Source organism: Protopterus annectens, chromosome 5.part0, assembly GCF_019279795.1.
Source record: "Protopterus annectens isolate FY-2018-M chromosome 5.part0, PAN1.0, whole genome shotgun sequence".
NCBI classification, from domain to species: domain Eukaryota; kingdom Metazoa; phylum Chordata; order Ceratodontiformes; family Protopteridae; genus Protopterus; species Protopterus annectens.
This window is the reverse complement of record NC_056735.1, coordinates 1462079947-1462107414: the sequence shown is the minus strand read 5'-3', so window position 1 is coordinate 1462107414 and position 27468 is coordinate 1462079947. Positions and strand designations below refer to the sequence as shown.

The 27468-nt window shown below is 38.4% G+C and overlaps 1 protein-coding gene across 10 annotated transcripts in view; it reads left to right on the top strand.

Moving 5' to 3' along the window:
• Window positions 1–27468, top strand: part of DOCK9 (dedicator of cytokinesis 9) — a 2508686-nt gene that overhangs the window by 1716734 nt on the left and 764484 nt on the right. For all 10 annotated transcript variants that reach the window (XM_044071294.1, XM_044071300.1, XM_044071298.1 and 7 more), the window contains exons 20-22: window positions 1697–1820; window positions 12357–12478; window positions 25111–25197. In XM_044071294.1, coding sequence (XP_043927229.1) covers window positions 1697–1820; window positions 12357–12478; window positions 25111–25197 — 333 coding nt within the window. The remainder of the gene's footprint in view (window positions 1–1696; window positions 1821–12356; window positions 12479–25110; window positions 25198–27468) is intronic.

Here is a 27468-nt window from a genome sequence, read left to right as displayed (position 1 = left end):
TACATTTTGTTTCACTGCTTACTGGAAAAAATGTTCAGAACTACAATTTTTAAACACTCTTGGAAATGTTGCTTTATTAAACAAAGAGAATTTGATACAGTTAGGAACATGAATCAAAGAACAAATGCATTTGTGCATAATCCTAAAAATATATGTAGGGTACCCGTGATTTGAAAACAACCCAGGGCTCAAAATGCACTTAGTCTGCTACTGGCCAGGTACTGTTTCAACAAATGTGGGTTTCAAGGTCAGAAAAGTTTACTGTTGCTCATGCTAAGTCTGTTTTCAGTGCAAGACTGTTTTGTTTATCAAATGGCCATAAGTGTTTGTGCTACAAAAGTTTTAAATGAAATCCAAATCTCTGTGGTAATAGTATGCACATAATATGCAGGTGGACAGGTTTGAACAGTGTTTATGGTAATTGGGGCGATAGAGAGCCTAGTAATGGGATGCTGAAAAGACTGAGTTGTAGGCCCTAGGGCCCCATTTGACCATGATCCAGCCTTGATTATGGATATGTGACACTAGACTGATATCGTCTAGAAACTAACACAGCAAATCTGTGATTAGTTGGCATGACTAGAACCATTATTTAGTTACACAGCTCGTTGTGTCATTGTTGTATATATCGTTGCTGTTGTATCGTCTTGAATACATACTGAATATGACCACTGCACTCCAAGAAGGACCAAATGCTGAAGTTTGGCTTTTTGTAAGTTGGTGTTTCACAAGAATGCAACCTTTGAGAAAAGCATAAACATATGCCTGTTTGCCTACATGGTATTTATACTAGCTTGTGTATGTGGATAGTGTGATCACAGCAAAATTGAGAGAGAGAGAAAAAAAAGAGATTACTTAAAAATGTAGGAATGAAAATGACATAAGGAGATTCTGCAAAACAGAGGTTATTAGGATATAAAAGATGATGTTGAAGACCAGAAATGATAGATTCACAAAAAAGGATGACATGTATTCTAGGCACAAATGAGTTTAAAGAGCTGTGGAAGTGAATGTGGATGATGAATTCTCTCACACAGTATGCAAAGAATAAAATGAGATACCAGAAAGACCACATGCAGATGCTTAGGAAGCATGAGCGTAGCTTAGCCTGCTAGAGAGATCCATGGAACAAAACATAAAGCATGCTTTTCTTTGGAGATGCCAGAATTGTTTAGATACTGCATAAGGAAGGGCCCCAAATATGCCTGTTTTACTGTGACTCATATTGAGAGCAACTATAAACAGATTAAGGGAAAGGAAAAATGTTATTTGTTGTGGTTACTAGGTACAGTTTTAAGTAGGGTTCCCAGAAAGTGGCTTTAAGCAGTATATCCACTGTCTGTAAATAACACATCAGACTGAGGAACTGGTGAGAATAACTTTTGCTGTATGTTGCTGCTCTTTTCACAGTATCTAAAGATCTTTCCAGAACTAGACACTTTGTCTAGTATCACAAGTTAGAAATGCGTATTTATGATGAATTAATTTTGTGCATTTATGCTTGATTAAAGTCTCACGTTACAGATTATCAGTAAAATTTATGTTTACAGTATTGAGGATAAACCATTTGATTCACATGTACAGTGTGTGGGAAAGCTCTTCTATTGTTATTGCTAGACTTAGTTACTACGTCCAACTTTAGAAGTTGTATACAGACAACTATACTATTATTGTGAATGTGTTTTCTTTCTTTCAGATTAAAATAGAACTTCCTACCCAGCTCCATGATAAACATCACTTATTGTTCACATTCTATCACGTAAGCTGTGACACCTCAAGTAAAGGAACTACAAAGAAAAAGGACCTTGTTGAAACACAAGGTATGTTTGATTTAGATTTTTTCTCATTATAGTTGTTTGGTAGTGCATTCTTGTGAACTGTTAACTGTTTTTGTGGGTCAGTAGCATAATTGTTATATTGCCTTCAGACTGTGAGAGTGGGTTGCTGTTCTCTTAAATATAAAGTGCCTCATTAGTCACATTGTTTTTGGCAGCTTCCCTTACAATATATTAATTACAAAAATAAACTACGTATATATAAAAAAGATCGATCTTACAGTCATCAAATTAAATAAATGCATTTAAACCACAGATGCATTTTTGGTCTTTCAGATTCTTTGTATTATGCAAGACGTTTTATGCTTACCAAGGGCATACTTTGCAGTCCTTGTAAAATGAGGAGTTTCTGCTGTTCCCTAAATTTGTAAAGCACAGTTATGAAGGCCTGGGTACCTTTGAAACTTTTATTGCATGTGCATCTCTAGAAATCATGGCATTACTTAAGAGTAGTGCAGACTTGTAAACTGGTATGTTACTTTGCTTTAATTATTCCAGGATGATTTCCAAGTGTGTTTTATGACAAAGGTACCACACATTACCGACATGTACCATGTTTAGAATCTGTAGTGGAGTATTGTTTAAAGAACAATCTTTTTTAGTAATAGAACATTTATTTTCTTTGTAGTTGAGAAAATACTACAGATTGTGTTCATCCAGTTTATATAATGGTGATAAAATTTGCAAAAAAAGTGAGCCTTTATAACACAGTTTTTCTAGGTGCATTCTTATTAGAGCAATACAGTAGAAAGTTGATTATCTGAACTGTTTGGGACCTAGGGTAGTTCGGATAATCAAACATATAATTAAACAGAATAAAAGACTTCTAAAATTTTGTTTTTTCTACGTGCAGGGAGTACAACCATTCAGCAATCCCAGTGGACAATAAACAGTATTTTTCACATATGAACAGGCTACAAGCTCAAAAAAGTGCACAAGCGAATACGTATAACATTTACGTATTCAGACTTTGATTTTTCCTAGCCGAAAACTTTGGAAGGCTGGGTTCAGATAACTGACGTTTTAGATAGTTAGCATTTGGGTAATCGACTCTCTCCTCTATTAAGTTCCAGTGCTCAGCAAAACTCAGAAATGACTGTTTTAAACCCTTTCCATACCCATTTGTATTCCTAGATATGTTGAGATGGTGTACTTTTCTCACTTTGCATAAAAGAGCCTGAAAGAAGGTGACTGATGCTATTAACTGTTCTTATTTAATGCCATGCTTCTAGCATTGAGAACGTATGTATTCAGTTTCTTCCCCATTGCATTTTACGATACTCTTGTCTAGTAATCAGAAACATTTGGGACTTCTGTGAAGTATTAAGCTTCACAAGCCCCATGAGTTTTATTTTCATTAGTTAAACAGAATATTGCTAGATAATGCATCCTAAAGCTATCTTTAGTGCAAAAACGTTACTTGTAGAATTTTTATTTTTGAATCACAGAATGAATCTGGACATACTTTGGCTTTATTAGCATGAATGCACTAGTAAAAACATAAAAAGTGAAAAGTCATGGACATTCCAAAGCCATGTAGCTGAAGGACTGGCTATTTCCTTAAGGGGTCATTTGCATATATCCCATGGACCTCTTGTACAGGAAGTTTAAGATATTTTGCAATGAAGACTCTAACTTAGCTAGGTCTTGTTTGGAGATCTTATTATTTGTAGAATTCAATATTTGAGTGCTTTTTCTTCAACTGGTTATCAGTGTTTATGCAAACTGTACATTATAGATTATTGACCAGTCCTTTACTAGTTTTCTAATGCCTTTTTCCTGTAAAGTTATCTGACAGCAGTATTGCCGTTGGGTTATTGCCACTTCTCTCCGTTAGTTCTTGGAGGAAGTTGATGTTTCTCAGTGCTAATGTATACTTTAATTTGTGCTACTTAAATGTGTTACATATGTTAAGAAATTCAGCTGGATGTTGCAGTGCAGATAGTGAAGAACTGGCTTATTAGAACACAGTCTAGATTGGATGAACAGTATGCTGATTTCCATTAAAAAATTTCGACGAAAAGGGCAGTATTCATGTTCCTTGATACTTTTTGACAATAATTTAATCAGCTGCACTTTTCCAGATTGTGGAAACTTTACGGAGTCAAGTCTGTCTTGTAGGCTCAAAGTCTTTTCAGACTGTAAATGTTAGCTTGCCTTTGGTTTTTGTGGATGTGGTTGCCTGAATTAGGCCTGAGACTGTCCAAGCTGCCTGCAGGACATTACACTTGCACTGGGTAGGTGCCTTCTGACTGACGTTAGACTAAATTTTGTGTATTTATAATATTGAGTATATGAGGTCAGCTTTTATCCCGAACCTCACTTCCTGTGATTTTGATCCAACAGAGCCTGTCTGTTGTGTCGAACTTGCATAGCTCAGAAGGAGATATCTAAAAGTAGAGGTCCCACAGGGTTCAGTTATACTGTTTACCCTATTCCTGATCTAATAACTAATTATTTAACTCCCCTTGGCATTTCCTGACCTTCACGTTGCCTGTCAGTTCTTCTTAAAGATACTAAAACTTTTGTGGGGCACAAACAAATCTTCCAGAAAGATTTTTACTGAAATCAAAAAACAGTTCTCGAAAAATATTTGTTCTAGCGCGGGTGGAATACTCAAAAGATTCATGAGATTTTCTTAGGAGCATTAAAAAGGAACTGTATTCGGATTCCCTTATTTTTGTAACACTAGATATACAGGATTTATTTAATGTAATTCCACACAAAGTAGGCATGGAATGGTTCCAAGAGGCCATTAATCAGTACAGTAATTTAGAGCATAACTCTTTTCTAGTATACACAGAATTAATGGACCTAGCTTTGGGGCATAATTTCTTGTTCTTTGAGGGCGAGTTCTTCAGGCAAATTCAGGGGGTAGCAATGGGGGCATGTTGTGCCCCCACCTACGCTAACATTGTACTCATGGTATGGGAGGAAAAGTTTGTTTTTCATTTGGAAAATGCCCAGTGTTGGGTCCATTATAAACGATACTTGGATGATATTTGTCTTTTCTGGGTGGGGACCGAAGCTAAACTTATGGAATTTATACAATACTTGAACCAAACCACAGAGTTTCTAAGGTTTACCCACCACATTTCAAACCAGATGATGAACTTTTTGGATGTTATAATAAAAAAATACCTGGAATTGTATGAATTTGTATCATTGGTGTATAGGAAGGAGAAAACACCAAATAGACCAGCAAGGCAGCACGGAGTTCCAATATATTTATTTTAGTACATAAACAACAGACTAGTTTCGGCAAGCAGCCTTCTTCAGTGTAAGACAGTACAGTCATGTTCCTTTTGCTCATCAATTTAAATACATAACATGAGCCAATAAAAAATTGAGCTCATGAATATTAATGAAATTAAAACACATTTTTTAGACTTAATATTTTTCTCATACAAATATACAGTGGGTAACATATATGAAAAAGTCAATCCTGAACAGAAAAGATGACAACCCTGAATAGATGTATACAGATAATTTGACATGTTGTTAGTATAACATATCTGTATAGCCATATAAATGTATATTTTTCTATTTATCTTTTTATTCTATATTTTTTTTTGCCCCTGGCACCAAATATTAAACATAAATTCGTCAATACCACTGGTGGTATTGTATATCGAGTACTTGTATTGAAATGGCACAGACTCGCTGTATCAGAATGGGTGCAATTAGGTAAATTGGGTGATGGACATATCCTGAGTATATAACTATCACCAACAATGGTGAAAATTGAGAACCAAAAACACAAAGCATAACCTCCAAAACTGGAAATGTGATGATGGATAGGGGTAATTTCAAGTGACATGTATAAGTATGTAAAAAATAACATATATAGGTGCTAGTTATAAAACCAGCATATACTGGGTAAATGAGTGTATGAACAGCATTTACCCAGTATATGCTGGTTTTATAACTAGCACCTATATATGTTATTTTTTACATACTTATACATGTCACTTGAAATTACCCCTATCCATCATCACATTTCCAGTTTTGGAGGTTATGCTTTGTGTTTTTGGTTCTCAATTTTCACCATTGTTGGTGATAGTTATATACTCAGGATATGTCCATCACCCAATTTGCCTAATTGCACCCATTCTGATACAGCGAGTCTGTGCCATTTCAATACAAGTACTCGATATACAATACCACCAGTGGTATTGATTTAATTTATGTTTAATATTTGGTGCCAGGGGCAAAAAAATATAGAATAAAAAGATAAATAGAAAAATATACATTTATATGGCTATACAGATATGTTATACTATACTAACAACATGTCAAATTATCTGTATACATCTATTCAGGGTTGTCATCTTTTCTGTTCAGGATTGACTTTTTCATATATGTTACCCACTGTATATTTGTATGAGAAAAATATTAAGTCTAAAAAATGTGTTTTAATTTCATTAATATTCATGAGCTCAATTTTTTATTGGCTCATGTTATGTATTTAAATTGATGAGCAAAAGGAACATGACTGTACTGTCTTACACTGAAGAAGGCTGCTTGCCGAAACTAGTCTGTTGTTTATGTACTAAAATAAATATATTGGAACTCCGTGCTGCCTTGCTGGTCTATTTGGTGTTTTCTACTTGGTTTGGACCGTGCATTCCCTCGTGCATAGGACTTGGTTTGTTCTGTATAGGAAGGAGACCTTCTCCAACTCCTATTTCTATTTTACCAGTTCACATTCCTTCAAACAAAAAAGAAGTATCTTAAAGGGGCAATTCATTCGTAGTTGTAGAATGACCTCTAAGGATGTGGATTATGAATGTGAAAGTGCTAAAGTAAGGGATATGTTCCTTGCTAGAAAATATCCTAGAGAGTTAGTTGAAGATGTCATGGCAGAGGTGAGGGAAGGAAGACTTGGTAGATTTAACCCTATTTTAGGTGGTGATAGGGTGGACACGCACAATGAGCAGAGTTCTTTGATGGACTCAAATGTTACACAGAACCACACATATGTTCAAGGGGAAGGGACTTTTAGGGGAAATTTTGTCATGTTTTATTATCAGGACACCCCTAATATTAGGGACATTATTTCCAAGCATTGGAACAAGTTTGGTTGCTATTCCGAACTGGAAGTGTTGTTTAAAATGCCTTTAAGGTTCACCTACAAGAAAGGAAGGAACCTGAAGGAACTTTTGGAAAGAAATCACAAACCAGTCCCTAGAAAAAGACTTGGCACATAGAAGTGTGGTTCACGTGCCCAGTGTCCATTTATTTTAAATCAGGAATCTGTGTTTATTCTGGACAGGGGTTACATGGTCAAGGGCGATAGCTTTTCCAACTGCTGCAGTGAGGGTGTGATTTACTTAGCTCTGTGTAAACAGTGTGCAACATTTTATGTTGGAAAAACTACACGTAAATTAAAAAGAATTTATGAGCACCTTAATGCTATAAGAACACAAGATAACAACAATGCACTTTATAAACACACTCTATCATGTACACAGGCCAAATGGGGCTTTTTTGTCCTTGAGAAGGTTGATCAGGATATCAGGGGGGCCCTTGGGAGACTAGGATTGAGGTAAGAGAGTTATACTGACAACTCCTATTAGAGGCAAACAGGACACCGGGGCTTAATGAATATTTATCCATTGCCCCTATACTTAGGATGAGGGCTGCAAAATTGTAACAGTGGGTGGGTTTCCTAGCACTTTACGGCAATGTTGCAATGCATTTTAATTATTGCATTTTGATTTTACTGTATAGCATGTATTATTTTGTATTTTATGTATTTACACAAGTGTGATTTTTATGAATAGAAGTACATAGATATTATTTACATTCTTACATTTGAAAGAATTTTATAATGTATTTATATACATATATTTACTTTTATGTATTTTTATATATATTCAATTAGTGTACTAATGTAATTTTATACACACATTTACATACATAAATACATTAGTGTATTAGTTATTGTATTAGTATTTGTATAGGAATTTTAAAAGTTTTAGTCACTCTGGGGTTGGATTTACAGTGTTTTAAACAGTTTTTTTTATTAACTCATTAAACAATTAATTACTAATTTATTTAAGGGATTATGGGAGTATATAAGGAGTACAACAGCTTGTGATTCAGTTGTACATCTGATGAAGTCTTGTTTGATGAAAACGCTGTGTGGGGAGTGTCGCGTTTATGTGACTGAATAAACGGCTGTTCCTTTCGAACTATCGCCTGAATTGGTATTTTGTCAGCCTCTTGGTGGTGCCTGTTACTGTGTTTTTTGGTAATTTCAAATTTGGGGTATCCAGTAGTTAAAAAGATGTACACTGCCAGTGAACACAAGCCACACACAAGAGTGCAGCAAGGAAGCAGCAGGAACACAGCATGAGCTACACAGGCAAGACAACAAGAAGGTGCACATCATACTTGCACACATCCCCAGCTGTGGAGACGTACCAGAAAATGACACTGGTCACTGAGAGATGATCGCAGAAGCTGACATTAACAAAATAACTGCAGAATGCATATGTGGGTCAATATTAAAAGCTTGAAGAGGCATTACATCAAATGCCTCTTCAGCAACAAGTAAACACTGACCGCACTAAATTGAGAATGTTCAAAACAGCTATTTCTTTCTCTGGGAGAGAAATCGCTAGCACCAAAAGCACATACACACAATTTCAAACTTAACTAAGTGGGGGGGGGGCTTTGCCCTCCCACACCCATCCCCTAACTAAATATACCAACTTCGAGATCACACTACAGTGGGATAAAGGGCAATGTCATAGCTCAGGCCAAGCAATTTTTTTCCTTGGGAAAAAATTACTGACCTGAGCCTTCGCTATTTTCAGATTTCGGTCTATATGTGTTGGCAAAACGGCATTCGCTGTAATGCCATTTCGCCAATATGTAGTACTGTTAGACATCCATGACAACTACTGCAGAGAGCATAGGAGCTAGATCTGTGACAGCAACAGTGATATCTCAGTCTACACACACACACACACACACACACACCTGTGTTCATGGGAGCAACATAATTAGTGCAAAACCTGTACAGTATCATGGAGGTGGAAAAAGTATACCATGCTGTGCATCATTGGCCATGTGTGTAGTATACAAAAAAAATAGCAACATTTGTTGCTGTGTTGTTGGTGGTGTGGTGTTGCTACTCGAAAAGAAAAGGAGCACTGCAATGGCCAAGGCATGACTGTTGCACAGATTGCTGAATGCGGATTGCTTAAGCTGGTGAGTTATCCATCTAGTCTGTGCCCAACATATATGCCACAGTGTCAAATATTGCATAACATCAGACAGAAGTTGGGAGACTCTGAATAGTCATCAGCCTTGATAACACAGACCACTGTTGGATGCTGGCCCACAAGTGGCACTGGTGCTGAGACATCTAGCATGGTATAAATGGCACTTTACCAACACCATAGACATCCTACACCAGTATTAAAATGCCTAGTCAAAGGTATCACCAAAGATGACATAATGAAAGCCTTATAGGTGCTTACACCATGAGGATAAGGAGAGCAGCTTTTCTGCACATTACTGCAGAGGACAGTATTCATCCCCTTGCTGCCACTAACTGCTTGGTGGCTTTGTAGCTTCTTATTGAGGAGGACTTCATGGTATTATGTTTTTTTTTTTGTGCAGACAGTTAAGCAAGCATTTTTTAGCCTTCTGTGTTTTAGCTTTTATGATCCTTGCATCACCCCTTCATTTGATTATTCTGCCCTTTTATCTCCCTCCAAGATATTTTGCAGTTTCATATTACTTTTGTTGAAGCTGTTAAAATTTTTTTTGCATCTTTAACCAGATTTGTGTTTGACAGTGTAATTCGTTGGAAATGAATCATGTGCCAGAAAGATGGGTGCAATTAGATATTTGGGGCTTAGTTGGTAGGTAGTATGATGCAGCATGTGTACACATACCATGAGGCATGTACAGCTTATCTGGCATTCCAACAGGAATACTGCCAAACATTTGTGTTCACTAATGTAATGGTGATGGTGATGGTAATGGGATGTAACAGTAGTGCCAGGTCTGTTTGTTTTATTTTGTTGTATGGCATTTGGTTGGTAATGATAATTCCAATAGACACATGCCTATCTCCATTGGCAACTTGAGAGTACTGTTAGTTAAGTAACTTCCTCAGAGTTACAGAGTTTGCATGTAGAGACTGAAAGAATCGAATGCAGAACTTGAAGACAGAGTTCATAAGCAACTCATAGCCATAACCATCTTTATTAATTCTATGAGTTAACTGCTAAGAACTGGGTTCACACACCACAGTAATCTACTTCTAATGCTTTGTTTAAATGTTAGTCAGGATTTGGTGTAGACAGAATCCCGATAAACACTTGTGAGTTATGAAAGGAGAGAACCATTGGCTCAGATAACCATATCTTTATAGAAGAAATCAGAGCTGAATGCTGCAGAGCTTTGGCATTATCTGCCATAATTGACATTGAGGATTTTAGCACTACAGTGGTAATTAAAACCACCACAATGACATTCTTACAGTAAGTACTCCCATATTTCTGTCCACACACTACTATGTCCTGATGTGTAAACGAGAGAATTTTCACTTCTGTCTTATGAGAAAGTTTCTCTACACAGGAGTCAGATCTGTAGATGTTAAAATAGACTTTGACAGCATAGACCACAGTTGTTTACTCCCTCATCTTTTCAACACAGTCTTCCCCTCTTGGCTGTGTTACTTTTCATTCTAATTTAGCTCTGCTTGTTCCACTACAACTTTAAATTTTGTCATGCTTGAGAGGATCAGTTTTGGGTCCAGTTCTGTTATCCATCTTCATAAATCTCCCTTGTTATCTCTCTGCCTTTCATCTAATCTACTCCTGTTGCAGATGACTTCTTATTACTGGAAAGTTCTGCTAGTTGTAATGTCCTCAGTACTTTTCTTCAGAATGAATTCACAAAAATCTGTGCCTGGTTCAATGACAGATGATTGGTTTGCTAAAGCAAATTCGATTTTAGCTGCTACTCAGAAACTTCTATTGTTGGAAATTGCTGACATCTACTTTGTTTGTTGACTGATGCAGATAGTGGAATACTTTCCTGAATCCTTCTGTTACTTTTACAAGCAGATTGACATTCCTGCAAGTGTTGTCATCTCAGAAATTCAGCATATAAAGTGTTGAATCTACTCGACTTTATGGGTTAAAAAAATTCAAGAATATGCTCTTATCAGAACTTGTTAATGCATTGCCATTTGTTAACCTGAATCTCTTTGCATATTAATGCTATAATGGTCATAAATATGTAGATTGTCACTCCAGGTGACAAGCACACTACTGTACAATTCTACTTTGTGCAGGCATTTGGCCTGTTACTGAGTGTATTGCATTTCTGTTCGCAGGCATGCCACACAAACTTGTATACTTTAATTTGTGTCCACCTCTTGCCATCAAACTGCCCTTTGCCATTCACTAGCACTGTCTAAGATCTGTTTGGTTTCCATTAGAAAACCACCATTCATTCTGTCTGATACAGAGCAAGCTTTCATAATATTCAGACTTGTTTTTTTTTTAAATCCCTGCATAGCAACATAAAAAATGATCTCTTTCTTCAGACAAATTGACTATCCTCTAACTACCTCTATTAACTGCAAATGCTTTGATAATACCCAGATTTTCTTTAGTTGCTCACTGCTATACCCTGTCACATACCCCCTTCCCTGATCTGCATCCTTCTTATATTTAGGATTCTATCCTCCTCTTTCCCTGTTCTTAATACCCCATACCTCTTCAATTCTGCAATTGTTGTAAATATGCAGCTATTATTAAAATATTGCAACTGTGCTGAATTGTATATGTTTTGAGTATACGGATCACTTTACAAAACAAAATATTTGCAAAAGAGTTATAGGAATTTATTTTATACATTTAATCTTACTCTGGTCCAGGTTGTAGCTGAAACAAATCTTCAAATCAGCCTACTTATTAGGTGTAAAACTGTTGTAAAATAAAGTAAAATAACAATGATTGTTTTACAGCATGTTAGCTTGAATGTAACTGCAGCATGTTTCAGAGAAGTTAATGTAGTTATCACATCTTTTTTTCCTTCAGGAAAGTGCCATGCTAAACAGCTGAATCTGTTCCATGTTTTTTAAATAATCTGGGCAGCATGTAGATGATACTGTTTAGATTTTTTTTGTTTTGTTAATCTCCAGATCACAGTTGGAGTCTGGTTTCCTGTTTATTATAATTGCCATAAGGCAACTCTAGATGTGTTTAATTGTAGAATAAGAGCATGAGCCGACAGGCTGCACAAGTCATGATGTACGATTTGTGGTAGGCCTGCTGTTATCCCAGTCAATTGCTCTATTCAGTCTTTTTTCTCATTCAGTAATACATCTGGAGAGTTGTAATGCTGACTATTTTTTCCTTTCAGTCTTTTTTAGACAAAATCTGTTTGATTTTTGTTTTGTTTTGTTTGTTGCAGATACTGTATAGCTAAGCATGTATTATACTCTGTCTGTAAAGTCTCAAGAATATCTCCATGCTTTCTTTGCAGTGGGTTATTGCTGGCTTCCATTGTTAAAGGATGGCAGGGTGGTAACAAGTGAGCAGCATATTCCTGTAGCAGCTAATCTTCCTGCTGGTTACCTAGGTTACCAGGAAATCGGAATGGGAAAGGTATACAGTTTTTTTTAATAAAGCCATAATGTGAAATAAAAGGTGTTCACTGTAAGCTTCCATAGTATGGATGTAGGAGTCTTACACCTGCCTTACAATCTAAACTTCCAGCTGAATGGTGCTGTAGTTTAAATGACCATATCACAATTCAAAGCAATGAACTTTTAATTCTGTATAAGTAAGAAATGCCACACTGTGTTAGTTGCAGACAGATTGCCCCTGGGATGCCAGGAAAACCAGCAATGGTATGACTAATTACTCTATGCAGTGTGCCTTTTCCCTGCAGTGTGTGTTGGTATGGTTTATATGATTTCATGTTTCTTGTCACTACAGTTTGGATTGCTGCCACAATATGCCTTTTTCCCTGCATTATGTCATTATGTTTCTAGATATGGTTATATAATTTCATGTTTTTTGTCACTATAGTTTTGGACTGCTGCCTGTTTTAATTGGATCTTTACCATTAAGTGTTAGCATACTATGATTTTATTCCATTTGTAAGTGTGTGCGTATATTGGGGGAGCAGATTCTTGGCACTTGCAATGAAACTGATTAGCAATGCATATAATTTAATGCTAAAAACTTAACTCCATTCTTGAGTCTGAATTTGAAAAACAGGCAGTATAACAGGTTGGCAGCAGATACAGAAGGAATCACCACAGACAAATACCTCCGTTAGTAGCATAAAAACATCTTTTATTGAGGAACCAAAATGAGCTTTTGAGAAGGACTACGCTTCTTCAGATTTCAGGTTGTTAGACCCACTGTGGAGGTGAGCTGTTCTTTGGTTCAGTAGTGGTGATATTACTCTGTCCAGCTTTCTTGGTAAAGTGGACTTGTGATTTTTATGTAGATGAAGGAAGCTGAGAAGCAGGAAGAAGATATGATTATTTATACTTGTATATGTGCCACATGTTATTTTGTTATGAATTTTAGTTGCTGGTTTATCCCACTATAGTTGTAATCCTCCCCTTTTTGATTGGTTGGGGGGCACCTGTGAAGTAAGTAAGCAGTACAGAAAGTGTAGTAAGTAGAGTGATAAAGCTCCACTAGTACATATGTGCAAAGCACAAAGTAGTATCAGTAATATTAAAATGTGTGTTATTTGAAAACATCGACTCTTGTCAGAAGAGCTCACGGAAACAGCTACTGCAGCTGCAGCATATCTAAGCAGTCCTCCTTTCTTACTTTGGAATTTGTTTACTTTACTCAAGCAGTAGACATTTTTAATTATTATACAAAGAGAAGTTTGCCGCATCAAGCCAACACAGATGCTTCAAATATTTTGCCTTACTTATTATGTAGCTCAATGCGTTCAAATTGTTGGTGTTAACATATAAAACTTTTTTCTCTGTGGGGGTGCCCATCATGTGTTAATGCATAGTGGTACAGGCCTTGATGTTGCTCTAGCTTTGAGGTATGCAGCAGCCATGTGTGGCTATTCATATAAAAATAGTGGTGATTGAGGGTAGCATTCATTACCCACCTGTGATGTTTTAAAAGTCAGATCTAATATCAAAGATTTTCCGTGGTGGATCAGTGATTCTATCTGCCAATCCAGATTAGGTATTTTTCAAACCTAGGCCTCTGACACATGCATCATGTTTTCATTTTCTGAAAACAAAAAACATACTTGGCTGTAGAGCTTATCAGTTCTTTTCCACTTGTGTTTGCCACCTGAACTCGATGACCTGTTTAGCCAGCTTCCCATCCGTCAGATTTTTCTCTTTCAATCAGCTTTTTACTGGCTCTTCCAGTAGCTTTACTGGTCTCATTTCTCAGATTGTTGGAGCTGATGGCAGCCTTCATGCTTCTGGTTCTCTTCTCCAAATACCATATGATGGGTACTTCAATGGATGTTAAAAGTAAAGTGGTTACTGATGTCAATTCCTTTGTGTAATCCCATTCCAATTTCTTAGGCATGCTGTCCGACCTTTCAGGTGGCTGTGACACAATCTCTGTCTGTGAGCTGCACTGTTGGTCAGTTTCTTTTCCAGTTTCGCTGTTACTATGTACACTTCTGTACTGGGGTGAAGGAGACATTGTTAAAGGCATATGAACCAAGGGATGTAATCAGGTCAGAAGGCTTCCTTATACATTATTATCCTCAAGATGAATACTGTTCTACTATAAATCGCAAACACTTCATGACCTTCTTCCCCAGGGTGCCCCTTTGTCAGGAGGCCTTGAGGTTATGGGAGTGGGCTGAGTGAAGGCATTCCTTTCTCATTGCAGTGCATATACTGGGATAGGTCATCATGCTTGCTAACAAACCCAGTCACTTTTTGATGATACTTAATGAGTGGTCCTTAATTCACTCAGCACTGAACATGATTTTTTCACTACTGGGGCAAGTCAAGCTGACCTGTTCTGCATCCTCAACTAAATGCAGGAAGCTATTTTTCCTTGATCCCTCCTCTATGATACCTTAAACCTGTGGTATTTGAGGCAACATGGGATATGTGCAAATTATCCGATAAGGATAGCGGGTATTTCAGCTAAATGGCAATTTGAATGTCCATGACTTTTTCTTTACTTGTACATCTGTTTATGGACAATTTCAGGCCAATAAAGCCAAACCCCTCTAGCTGTGGACATCCATGTTACTGCCTTCTTATGGCATCATCAGCACAGCATAAGAGGAAGGGTCTATATCATATGAGTGAATCACACAAATTGCGAATGCTCATAATATCGTAGTGCTTTTTCTGAGATTGCAGTACAGTGAAGAATGGGATATTTGCCCTTTCCACACTGTAGGGCGATCACCGAGTTGGAATATATATTTAGCGGGGGGGGGGGGGCACAGCCCCCCACAATAGGTAGTTTGAGGTCCTGTACTGATATTATGTGTCATAATTTGTGCGATTCGCTTCATATGATATAGACTCTAAAAGAAATGTTTGGCTGATATTTGGAAACACAGGGTTGTCATACCCACCTGATAGCCATAAACATTAGAGCATCTACACCCTAAAATATAAAAACTTGTTTAAAAACTTTACTTTGATAAAGTAAAAAAAAAAAAAAAGTCATGGACATTCAGAATTGCCATTTAGTTGAAACACCTGATATCCTTGAAGGGAATTTGCATATATCCCATGTTGCCTCTGGATACAAGAGGTGTGCCAGGTGGCATTCATCTTGTCTTGCAAAATCTGAAGGATGCAGGCCCTCTTGTAGGAAACTATATTTAATATTTCACAAAGCTTTCAGTTCACACTTCCTCCTTAAGTGGTTTTTGAATCATCCCTGAACAAGTCCGCTCATCTTCATTTTATTTGCCAGGGTAGTGGACAAAGAAAAGAATGATTTTTCACTGTCTGGGGATGCAACACCATCTTAGAGGTGAGTATATGACTTGAAGAAGTTTGAGCAGATTTCATCTCCTTTACTCTGGAGAGTTAAGGGCTGGCAGTGATATATTTTCCAAGTGGGTTTCCCAACTGCATTAATTTTGTTATGAAGCATCTCACCAACCACTGGGAAATGCTTCAGGTTAAAGCCATTCTGCTACTGTCACAGCTGCTTCTGGGCTTGCTTGAAAAAAAATACCTGTTTCAGCCACTTGGTCATCTTTTTCACACCTTCATCAGGCAATACGTCTTGGTAGTGATGTTAGACCTCCTTTATTGCTCTGCCTATACTTCAGAAATAAGTCTTCTGATAGTTGGCTTTTTGACTTTACTCTGTCTGAAGTTGGACCCTAATGAATTTACTGCTTGTGATTCATCACAGTTGTCAGTCCACCATGGAGGGTCTTTGATTCTGCATTCATAATAAAGCCATAATGTGAAATAAAAGGTGTTCACTGTAAGCTTCCATAGTATGGATGTAGGAGTCTTACACCTGCCTTACAATCTAAACTTCCAGCTGAATGGTGCTGTAGTTTAAATGACCATATCACAATTCAAAGCAATGAACTTTTAATTCTGTATAAGTAAGAAATGCCACACTGTGTTAGTTGCAGACAGATTGCCCCTGGGATGCCAGGAAAACCAGCAATGGTATGACTAATTACTCTATGCAGTGTGCCTTTTCCCTGCAGTGTGTGTTGGTATGGTTTATATGATTTCATGTTTCTTGTCACTACAGTTTGGATTGCTGCCACAATATGCCTTTTTCCCTGCATTATGTCATTATGTTTCTAGATATGGTTATATAATTTCATGTTTTTTGTCACTATAGTTTTGGACTGCTGCCTGTTTTAATTGGATCTTTACCATTAAGTGTTAGCATACTATGATTTTATTCCATTTGTAAGTGTGTGCGTATATTGGGGGAGCAGATTCTTGGCACTTGCAATGAAACTGATTAGCAATGCATATAATTTAATGCTAAAAACTTAACTCCATTCTTGAGTCTGAATTTGAAAAACAGGCAGTATAACAGGTTGGCAGCAGATACAGAAGGAATCACCACAGACAAATACCTCCGTTAGTAGCATAAAAACATCTTTTATTGAGGAACCAAAAATGAGCGCTTTCGCGTAGAAGGACTACGCTTCTTCAGATTTCAGGTTGTTAGACTCACTGTGGAGGTGAGCTGTTCTTTGGTTCAGTAGTGGTGATATTACTCTGTCCAGCTTTCTTGGTAAAGTGGACTTGTGATTTTTATGTAGATGAAGGAAGCTGAGAAGCAGGAAGAAGATATGATTATTTATACTTGTATATGTGCCACATGTTATTTTGTTATGAATTTTAGTTGCTGGTTTATCCCACTATAGTTGTAATCCTCCCCTTTTTTGATTGGTTGGGGGGCACCTGTGAAGTAAGTAAGCAGTACAGAAAGTGTAGTAAGTAGAGTGATAAAGCTCCACTAGTACATATGTGCAAAGCACAAAGTAGTATCAGTAATATTAAAATGTGTGTTATTTGAAAACATCGACTCTTGTCAGAAGAGCTCACGGAAACAGCTACTGCAGCTGCAGCATATCTAAGCAGTCCTCCTTTCTTACTTTGGAATTTGTTTACTTTACTCAAGCAGTAGACATTTTTAATTATTATACAAAGAGAAGTTTGCCGCATCAAGCCAACACAGATGCTTCAAATATTTTGCCTTACTTTTTATGTAGCTCAATGCGTTCAAATTGTTGGTGTTAACATATAAAACTTTTTTCTCTGTGGGGGTGCCCATCATGTGTTAATGCATAGTGGTACAGGCCTTGATGTTGCTCTAGCTTTGAGGTATGCAGCAGCCATGTGTGGCTATTCATATAAAAATAGTGGTGATTGAGGGTAGCATTCATTACCCACCTGTGATGTTTTAAAAGTCAGATCTAATATCAAAGATTTTCCGTGGTGGATCAGTGATTCTATCTGCCAATCCAGATTAGGTATTTTTTCAAACCTAGGCCTCTGACACATGCATCATGTTTTCATTTTCTGAAAACAAAAAACATACTTGGCTGTAGAGCTTATCAGTTCTTTTCCACTTGTGTTTGCCACCTGAACTCGATGACCTGTTTAGCCAGCTTCCCATCCGACAGATTTTTCTCTTTCAATCAGCTTTTTACTGGCTCTTCCAGTAGCTTTACTGGTCTCATTTCTCAGATTGTTGGAGCTGATGGCAGCCTTCATGCTTCTGGTTCTCTTCTCCAAATACCATATGATGGGTACTTCAATGGATGTTAAAAGTAAAGTGGTTACTGATGTCAATTCCTTTGTGTAATCCCATTCCAATTTCTTAGGCATGCTGTCCGCACCTTTCAGGTGGCTGTGACACAATCTCTGTCTGTGAGCTGCACTGTTGGTCAGTTTCTTTCCAGTTTCGCTGTTACTATGTACACTTCTGTACTGGGGTGAAGGAGACATTGTTAAAGGCATATGAACCAAGGGATGTAATCAGGTCAGAAGGCTTCCTTATACATTATTATCCTCAAGATGAATACTGTTCTACTATAAATCGCAAACACTTCATGACCTTCTTCCCCAGGGTGCCCCTTTTGTCAGGAGGCCTTGAGGTTATGGGAGTGGGCTGAGTGAAGGCATTCCTTTCTCATTGCAGTGCATATACTGGGATAGGTCATCATGCTTGCTAACAAACCCAGTCACTTTTTGATGATACTTAATGAGTGGTCCTTAATTCACTCAGCACTGAACATGATTTTTCACTACTGGGGCAAGTCAAGCTGACCTGTTCTGCATCCTCAACTAAATGCAGTAAGCTATTTTTCCTTGATCCCTCCTCTATGATACCTTAAACCTGTGGTATTTGAGGCAACATGGGATATGTGCAAATTATCCGATAAGGATAGCGGGTATTTCAGCTAAATGGCAATTCTGAATGTCCATGACTTTTTCTTTACTTGTACATCTGTTTATGGACAATTTCAGGCCAATAAAGCCAAACCCCTCTAGCTGTGGACATCCATGTTACTGCCTTCTTATGGCATCATCAGCACAGCATAAGAGGAAGGGTCTATATCATATGAGTGAATCACACAAATTGCGAATGCTCATAATATCGTAAAGTGCTTTTTCTGAGATTGCAGTACAGTGAAGAATGGGATATTTGCCCTTTCCTCACTGTAGTGCGATCTCAGAGTTGGAATATATATTTAGCGGGGGGGGGCACAGCCCCCCACAATAGGTAGTTTGAGGTCCTGTACTTTCGATATTATGTGCGTTCGCAATTTGTGCGATTCGCTCATATGATATAGACTCTAAAAGAAATGTTTGGCTGATATTTGGAAACACAGGGTTGTCATACCCACCTGATAGCCATAAACATTAGAGCATCTACACCCTAAAATATAAAAAACTTGCTTTAAAAACTTTACTTTGATAAAGTAAAAAAAAAAAAAAAGTCATGGACATTCAGAATTGCCATTTAGTTGAAACACCTGATATCCTTGAAGGGAATTTGCATATATCCCATGTTGCCTCTGATACAAGAGGTGTGCCAGGTGGCATTCATCTTGTCTTGCAAAATCTGAAGGATGCAGGCCCTCTTGTAGGAAACTATATTTAATATTTCACAAAGCTTTCAGTTCACACTTCCTCCTTAAGTGGTTTTTGAATCATCCCTGAACAAGTCCGTTCATCTTCATTTTATTTGCCAGGTTAGTGGCCAAAGAAAAGAATGATTTTTCACTGTCTGGGGATGCAACACCATCTTAGAGGTGAGTATATGACTTGAAGAAGTTTGAGCAGATTTCCATCTCCTTTACTCTGGAGAGTTAAGGGCTGGCAGTGATATATTTTCCAAGTGGGTTTCCCAACTGCATTAATTTTGTTATGAAGCATCTCACCAACCACTGGGAAATGCTTCAGGTTAAAGCCATTCTGCTACTGTCACAGCTGCTTCTGGGCTTGCTTGAAAAAAAATACCTGTTTCAGCCACTTGGTCATCTTTTCACACCTTCATCAGGCAATACGTCTTGGTAGTGATGTTAGACCTCCTTTATTGCTCTGCCTATACTTCAGAAATAAGTCTTCTGATAGTTGGCTTTTTGACTTTACTCTGGTTCAGTTGACCCTAATGAATTTACTGCTTGTGATTCATCACAGTTGTCAGTCCACCATGGAGGGTCTTTGATTCTGCATTCATATTCTTTCACTAACAGCTGATCTATGAAAAGACTGTCCTTGGAGACTTTTTAATAACCTCTTGCTATATGTCTGTGCTTGATGGCCTCTCCATCCATCTTCAGTTTTTGGAGTTTCGCAGGCCTGTAAACAATATAGATGCTATATCTTTATTTTTTCCCTGATTTCCAGGAATTATGTTTTTCTTATTGGTTGTGGTTGAACTGGCTGGCTCATTACATCCTGACTTGTGATGTCTTTGAATGCAGGCATACTCCCTGACATACCTCCCAACCCATGAGAATTCTTATCAAAGCCAAAAATAATATGGGGGGAGGGGGTGGGAGAACAAAGGCCGACAGATTTTATATATTGTTGTTACAGACATAGAAAGCTGATTGAATAACAGTTTTTGCATTAGCATACAGTTTTTGAATGATGTGACTCTGTATCAAATGTCTGTCATTTTTATGACTTCAACCTTGACTGATTTGCTAGAAAACCAGACTTTATGAGGAACAGTCCAAAAATATGAGGCAAAAATCCAGACAATCTGAAATTTTTGACATTTGTGAGCTATGTCCCCTGAGCTCTGGATCTAATTGGGAAAAAGGCTGGATTCTGATTGGTTGAGAGTGTGAATTTGACACAAGCCCTTTCCCTGTACGCTATCTCTTTTAGACTGCTGTGTTGTGATCTATGCCTAGTCTACAAGGCTTCATGCATTCACCCACTGATGGAATTGTTACAAATCCACAAAAGAAGTAACATCAGAAATACATGTACTAAGGACCTAAACCTTATCTGCAGCGTGAACAGGACATGTTGGAGGAACAAGTACGTGTCTCAGATTAACCCTTTTCTGAAAAAGGCTTCCATCCATGGGAAGCAAAGCTTATCCCTACCCATATTCAAATGTAACTTGGACCAATGGATGCAAAATTGTAAATTTCTTTATTTATTTATGATATTTGTTTACTGGGAAGGTCCACTGGGCTGACAAGAGCTCATTTTCAGTGGAGGCCTAGGGAAAAAAGCTCCAGTAGATTAATTCAATAAGGAAAACTGCATTACAGTCCAGAGGTGGCTACCGCAAGGTAGGTACAATACTTACAAGACTTACTACAAAACGAACGATGGCAGAGAAGTGGTACAACTTGCATAAGGAAAACTGCGCTACAGTACAAACCCCTGTTCATAGGTTCATACTAGGCTATCTGCCCTAGGGCATTTACAAGCCTAGCCAGAGTGTGTTTGGCTTTTGCCACCCATTTTAAATGAATTTTGCTATGCCCTTTTTCGAGGTTAGTATACTGTGCCTCTGCCTAACAGTGACACAGAAGTGATACCTGGAGTAAATCTACGATCTCCCATCCACTCATCAAGATTCCTCTTGAAGAGAGTCAATGAGGGACTCTGCCTAATCTGGACTGGGATTTTATTCCAGAGTGAAGGGAGCCTCTGGGTTATGAATCTGTCCCTCCAGCATGTCCTATTTATTTCATTGCTGAGGATCAAGTCTCTCGAGCGCGTAGCTCAATGGGATTTGGATTTTCTGAGGTGCAGCATGTCCATTAATTCCGGGTTGGACATGGCTTTATACGTCAGGCACAGATCGCCTCTGAGCAGGCGGTATGCCACTGAGTAGAGCTGGAGTTTCTTTAACCGGGCAGCATATGGGATCTGTTTGTGCCCTTTGATCCTCTTTGTGAGGTACTTTTGGGGTCTTTCCAGTTGCAGGTGTCTGGTAAGGTACATCCCAAAAGGGGCATTGTACTCAATTATGGGCCTGATGAGGGATGAGTAAAGAGGCACGATGACCTCCCCTAATCTAGATGTGAATCCCTTCATGATTAGGTGGGCTATATAAAATGTTTTTCTAACCACTTTGGCCACGTGGTTGTCGAATGAGAGATTGCTATCAACTTGGGCCCCCAGGTCCCTAATTACTTCTTCCGTACTTATTGGATTACCATCTATGTGGTAATTTGTGGGCACTTTGTTTTTGCCAAAGGGGATGACTATACACTTTTTGGCGTTTAGCTTGAGGCCATGGCTCTGGCACCAGTTGTCTGTTTCTATGATGCCCTTTTGTAGGATGCTTGTGTCTGCTGGAGAGTCGATTATGGTGCCCAGTTTGCAGTCATCTGCAAACTTGGTCAGCCACAGTCCTTCCGTGTTGTCCTGTACCTCCGAGAAATATATACCAAACAAGAGAGGTCCCAGGACTGAGCCTTGTAGGACGCCACTTGTAACTGGTTTGGAGTCTGACATGGCTCCAGCAATTCTAACAATATGGGTTCTGTCCTTGAGCCAGTTTGCAACCCATCTAGTGACATAGGGGTTTATATTTAAGCTGGTGAGCTTATCTATAATGCCCAAGTGGGGTATTGTATCGAAGGCTTTTGCGAGTTCCAGGTAGGCTGTGTGGACCACCTTCCCCTCGTCAATGGCCTTGGTGACTGTTTCAAAGAAATCAACCAGGTTTAAGAGGCAGGATCTGCCCTTAACAAAGCCGAACTGGGTAGGATCCAGTGTCTGTAGGTCCCCAATATCTTTATTTATGAGGTTAGGCTTATGGGGCAATAGTTTCCAGGATCCATTGAGGCACCACCTTTGTGGAGAGGGACCACTGTTGCTGTACGCCACTCTTTGGGTACATATCCTGTAGTAAGGCTGAGATTGAACAGTAGTTTTATGTTTGGGTTTAGTTCTTCTTGGAGTTCATGTAGGACACAGCCCAGGACACCATCTGGTCCCATTAATGCTGTGTTTTTTGCTTTGGAGAGGGCAGCTCTTACCTGAGCATCTGAGATGTCAGGGGGGCAGCACCCTGCTGGGATAGATATTTGCCCTTTTGGTGGGGAAGGGGGGGAGAAGTTTGCGCTGAACCTGTCAGCTAGAATGTTGGCAATGTCTGTGGGTTCAGTGTATTTTTTGTCATTTTGGACTAATTCTGAGCATATCTGGGAAGTCCCACCCAGGTTCCTAACATAACTAAAGAAAGCCTTGTGATTATCCTTAGTGTCATGTGCAATTTTTCTCTTGAAGCTGGCCTTAGACAATTTTATGAGTGCCCGTAGTTTTTTGCTAATACTGATCCCTTTTTGGGATTTTGCTCTATCATGTAGCAGCTTCCTCCTTCTATTCTATAGTTTGTTTATGGCTGGGGTCCTCCAGACAGGACGCCTGCCTTTGCAGGATTGGGTCTTGGTTTTGTTTGGGATTGCATGATTCATGCATTCCTGAAGGTGTTCATAGAATGCGTTTATAAAGGATTCTGCAGTCTGGGCCGTATTTTCCACAGGCCCGCGGGGCTTTGAAGGATTCCACCTCGGTTTTGATGAGTGTGAAATTTGCTTTAGAGAAGTTTTTCACTGTGGTTTTCTGGGCAGGGGCTGGGGTCGGGATGTGAATATCTAGTAGGATTAGTTTATGGTCTGATCTTACCAGTGAGGGATACGCTTCTGGTGTGGAGCATAGAGTCCCCATGTTGGTAATTATCAGGTCCAGTATGTTTTCCACTCTTGTGGGAGTGGTAACAAGTTGTTCCATAGCATTTGAATTTATAAATTCTAGGAACCTTTGGGCTAGGGTGTTGGAGCTAGAGTAATGCTCCCAGTCTATGTTTGGGTAGTTGAAGTCGCCAATATAATGGTGTTTGGAGAGACCTTCATATTTTCCAGTGTTCTCAGGAAGACTGAGTGGGGTTCCTGGGTTTGGGAGGGTGGTCTGTAGCAGGCTATAAACTGGAAGGCAGTTTTACCCACTGTTAGTTGCACATGTATAGTCTATGATGCTTCGTGCTGTGCCACCAACCTGGAGGTGTGGGTATCTTTGACGAATATTGATACTCCCCCTCCTTTTGTGGTTCGGTCCAAGATTTGGGGCCGAAAAACATGGTATGAGGTATAACCTGGTAGTGCTGGGGTGCTCTCGGGAGCCTTGAACCAGGTTTCTGTTACTGCACAGATATCGATGTTCTCCATGCTAAGGAGAGTTTCGAGTGCGTGCATCTATGTCCCTAATGGACAGGAGCAGCCTTTTTTGTAACCATATAATTCCTCAATTCTTTTGGATATTGACATGTCAGCAATATTTTGGTACATTTGGAATAAGCTTGGCTTTGCTTAAAATGATTTTTGGGCTAGTAGCAGAGTAGCCACCTATGAATGCAATCATTGGCCCATAAAGGATGCATCTCCTGACACATTAACTTAACTTGTATGTTAAGAATGTATGTGTTATTTGTGACCTAAATTCCATTGGGAGTAATTTAATAAGCAGTACTCTTCTTTACCATAAATGAGTGAAGGATAACCTTGCGTCACACTTTGGACAGCAACATTAACAATATATTTTCTTAAGCTAAATATCAGGGAACCACATGGCTGTAACTAAGGAAATTATTGTTTTGAGCTGGGACACAAAATCTGAATTGCTTAGACATAGTAAGGCCTTATTAAGTTTAATTCTGTTGGCTGACAAAAAAAGGCAGTTACTAGAAAATTGAAGTCAAAATCGGCACCAACTTTATTTGAAGCATTGGATATTGTAAAAGAGATAAAATAACTGAAATTCAGATCTTTAGAAAAACGAAGGAGCAAATTACATAGAAATAAATTGAATTTTGGGAGCAATACATATACGTGTAAAGCAATGTTCGGGAGGAGGAATCAGGTTTTAGGGAAGGCAGGAATTGAGCAATTTAAGTAATGCTGAGCAAAATAAGAGTTATCAAGAAAGAAAACATATATGTAATGTATGTAAATGAAAAAATGTTAATATGGTTTGTTTTCTTTTCTGTTAATGTATGTGTACCTATGTCTTAAGTGACAGTTTAGTAAAGGTGTTAAAGTTAATTTCGTAAGATGTATAGTTCACATATTCTCTTGTGTACTTTGTATATAGAAGTCATGGCCTTTAAAGACTACTCATAAGTGTTTGAATTCATAGACATGACTCAGTAATGTTCTATTGTGGACTAGTGATCCTGAATGTTTTATTCTCTTTTCAGCTAATAAATAGGGTTAAGTAATCAGTTTCTTTACAGACAAACGTTAAGTAAATTAATACACTTAATCTGTACTTGTTATTTTGCAGCATTCTGGCCCAGAAATTAAATGGGTAGAAGGAGGTAAACCTTTGTTCAAGATTGCAACCCACTTTGTGTCCACAGTGTACACCCAGGTATGATTTATAATATGTATTAATTCTTGTCTGTCATCCATTGTTGTACTCCATCACCATCATTTCACACCATATATGTCTTCCAACGTCTGCCTAGTTTAATGGCAGACCTGTATAGTAAAGCCAAATAGTCAATAGATCTGCTGCAATGGTTTCAAAGAATAAGAGTCACACAGAGAATAATTGAACATCTAATAAGGAGTATATTCAGGTAATACTTTGCTCTTTTCCTTGCCTTTCCAATTCTAATTCTAGTCTTTCACTAGAATTACCACTTCAGTCAGCAGTTGAGATTCCTGTATAGTTGTCCTTTTGCAGGCTATTTGTGATTGCTTTCCAGGACCAGTCAGGGTAAGGGTTGCTCTGTATATAAAGACAGCAGCAGTGTTTTTTTATCTACTTTATGAGGGCACCTAGAGATGTAACAATCCTGGGAAGGTCATCATCCATGACTCTAAATAACAACACAAGTCCATAAAAAGCAGTTGCCACAAGTATGAAGAAGTATTTATTCATCACTGATACAAAACAGCAAGTACAAAAATAAAAGCAGTAAATATGGACTTGTGTTGCTGTTTGCTGTGAGCGGTTGCCTTTGGTGAGGTTTTCTTGTTTGGACTATATCTATGACTCTAAATAAGTTAAAATGGATATAATGAATGCTTGAATGATTTTGTTTTTACTGTAAGGGTAAGTTGTAAGGTCTCTTTTCCAGACAGCTGTTATTCTTAGTATATTATCCTAGAAAACCTTGCATGGATGCAGTTCCTAATATTCAAACTGTTGTAAAGAAGTCCACAGCTGAATATTGTGGTTTTGACCGTCTTCTGTGCATTATACATTCATAAATTCTCAAAAGAAGTTACTGAATTCTAGTAAAGTGAGTATATCTGTTCATGTGACTGGTTAGGGAGCTAATTGTACACATTGTTGTGTGTGTATTTTCCCATCTAAACAGAACTCCTGGAGGTATTTTTTTTTTTTTTCATATTGACGTGCGGGACCATCCCATACATTGACTTTTCAGGGAACAGTATTGGACTCCTCTTTAGATTTGGCTTTGGGGTCACAGTCTCTATTTAAGCCTGCCACATTTACAGACCTGCAGTCTATACTGGCTTCATTATGGAACTTCTTTGACTGTATGCCTGTGTTTATTTATTTACATTTGTTTATCGGGGTTGTGCAGTGACCAGTACTAACCAATTTCAGACTTAGCTCAGGTGAATTACAAAACATTTCACAAATAAAAATGCAGAAATGGTAGCAGCAACAGAGTACCTTTGACTGATTGCACATAAAAAAAACCTGTATACATACATTCTAATGAACAAGCACAGTGCAATGTACAGTCATGCAGAGTGTAACATAAATTAGTTTATAAAGTGGGTCAATCTTCAGTAAATCGTGAGAGAGGAGCAGCGATTTGCAAAGGAGATAGGTCTTGTCATATATCCTATGATAAAGCAAGTGCAGTTGGTTTGGATGAAGAAGTGCTTTTAGATTTGCATTCTGAATTTGGAATAAATTTTGATTTCCTTTATGCTGATGGGGAGAGCTTGCCAAAGAGTAAGTGTCAGAGCGAAGAAAGCATGTGCAGTGCTGTGGAGTTAGATTCTAGGGGAAATGAGAGTTGATGTCGCTGGTGAGTAGTATCCCAGGTTGTATGAAGACGTTTTTTTATGTAGTCTAGTTACTAGAGGAGTATGTGTGCTGAGCTTGGAGTAGTTTGTACCATTGGGATGCTAAAAGTTGGTTAAGTCTTTGTTTTATGGGTAGTCATTTGGATTTTTCTAGGATGATGCAGATGTTCTTCATGTTTCACTGTTGCAGTCATCACTTTTGGGTTATCTGCTTGCAGTAACCCTTAGTCGGCCTGATTAACAAAGCCTTGGGTCCTGCGTTGGTTGCTGTCCCTTCTTCCATGACGTCAGGTCGCCAGGGGTATAAAACATGCAGCCGACGCCATTACACCAGTCTTTCTTGCCGTGCGATGCCCGAAGCAGAAGCAGTTCGCAAGTGCCGGTCGTCTGACTCCTGAAATTTTCATTTTTGAGTTTCAGAGCCAAAGTCTTCAACTAAAGCTGAGTACCCCATTGGGGAAACTTTTTCTTGCTCCTTATCGATGTCAGTAAAAGTTAATAATTGCATTACTTGTGGAAAGCAAATACCTCAAAGATTTTCCCAAGCTACCATATAGGTGGCAATCCACTAAGTACAGAAGAGGTTATCAGGGACCTGGGGACCTAGGTTGACAGTGGCCTTTCTTTT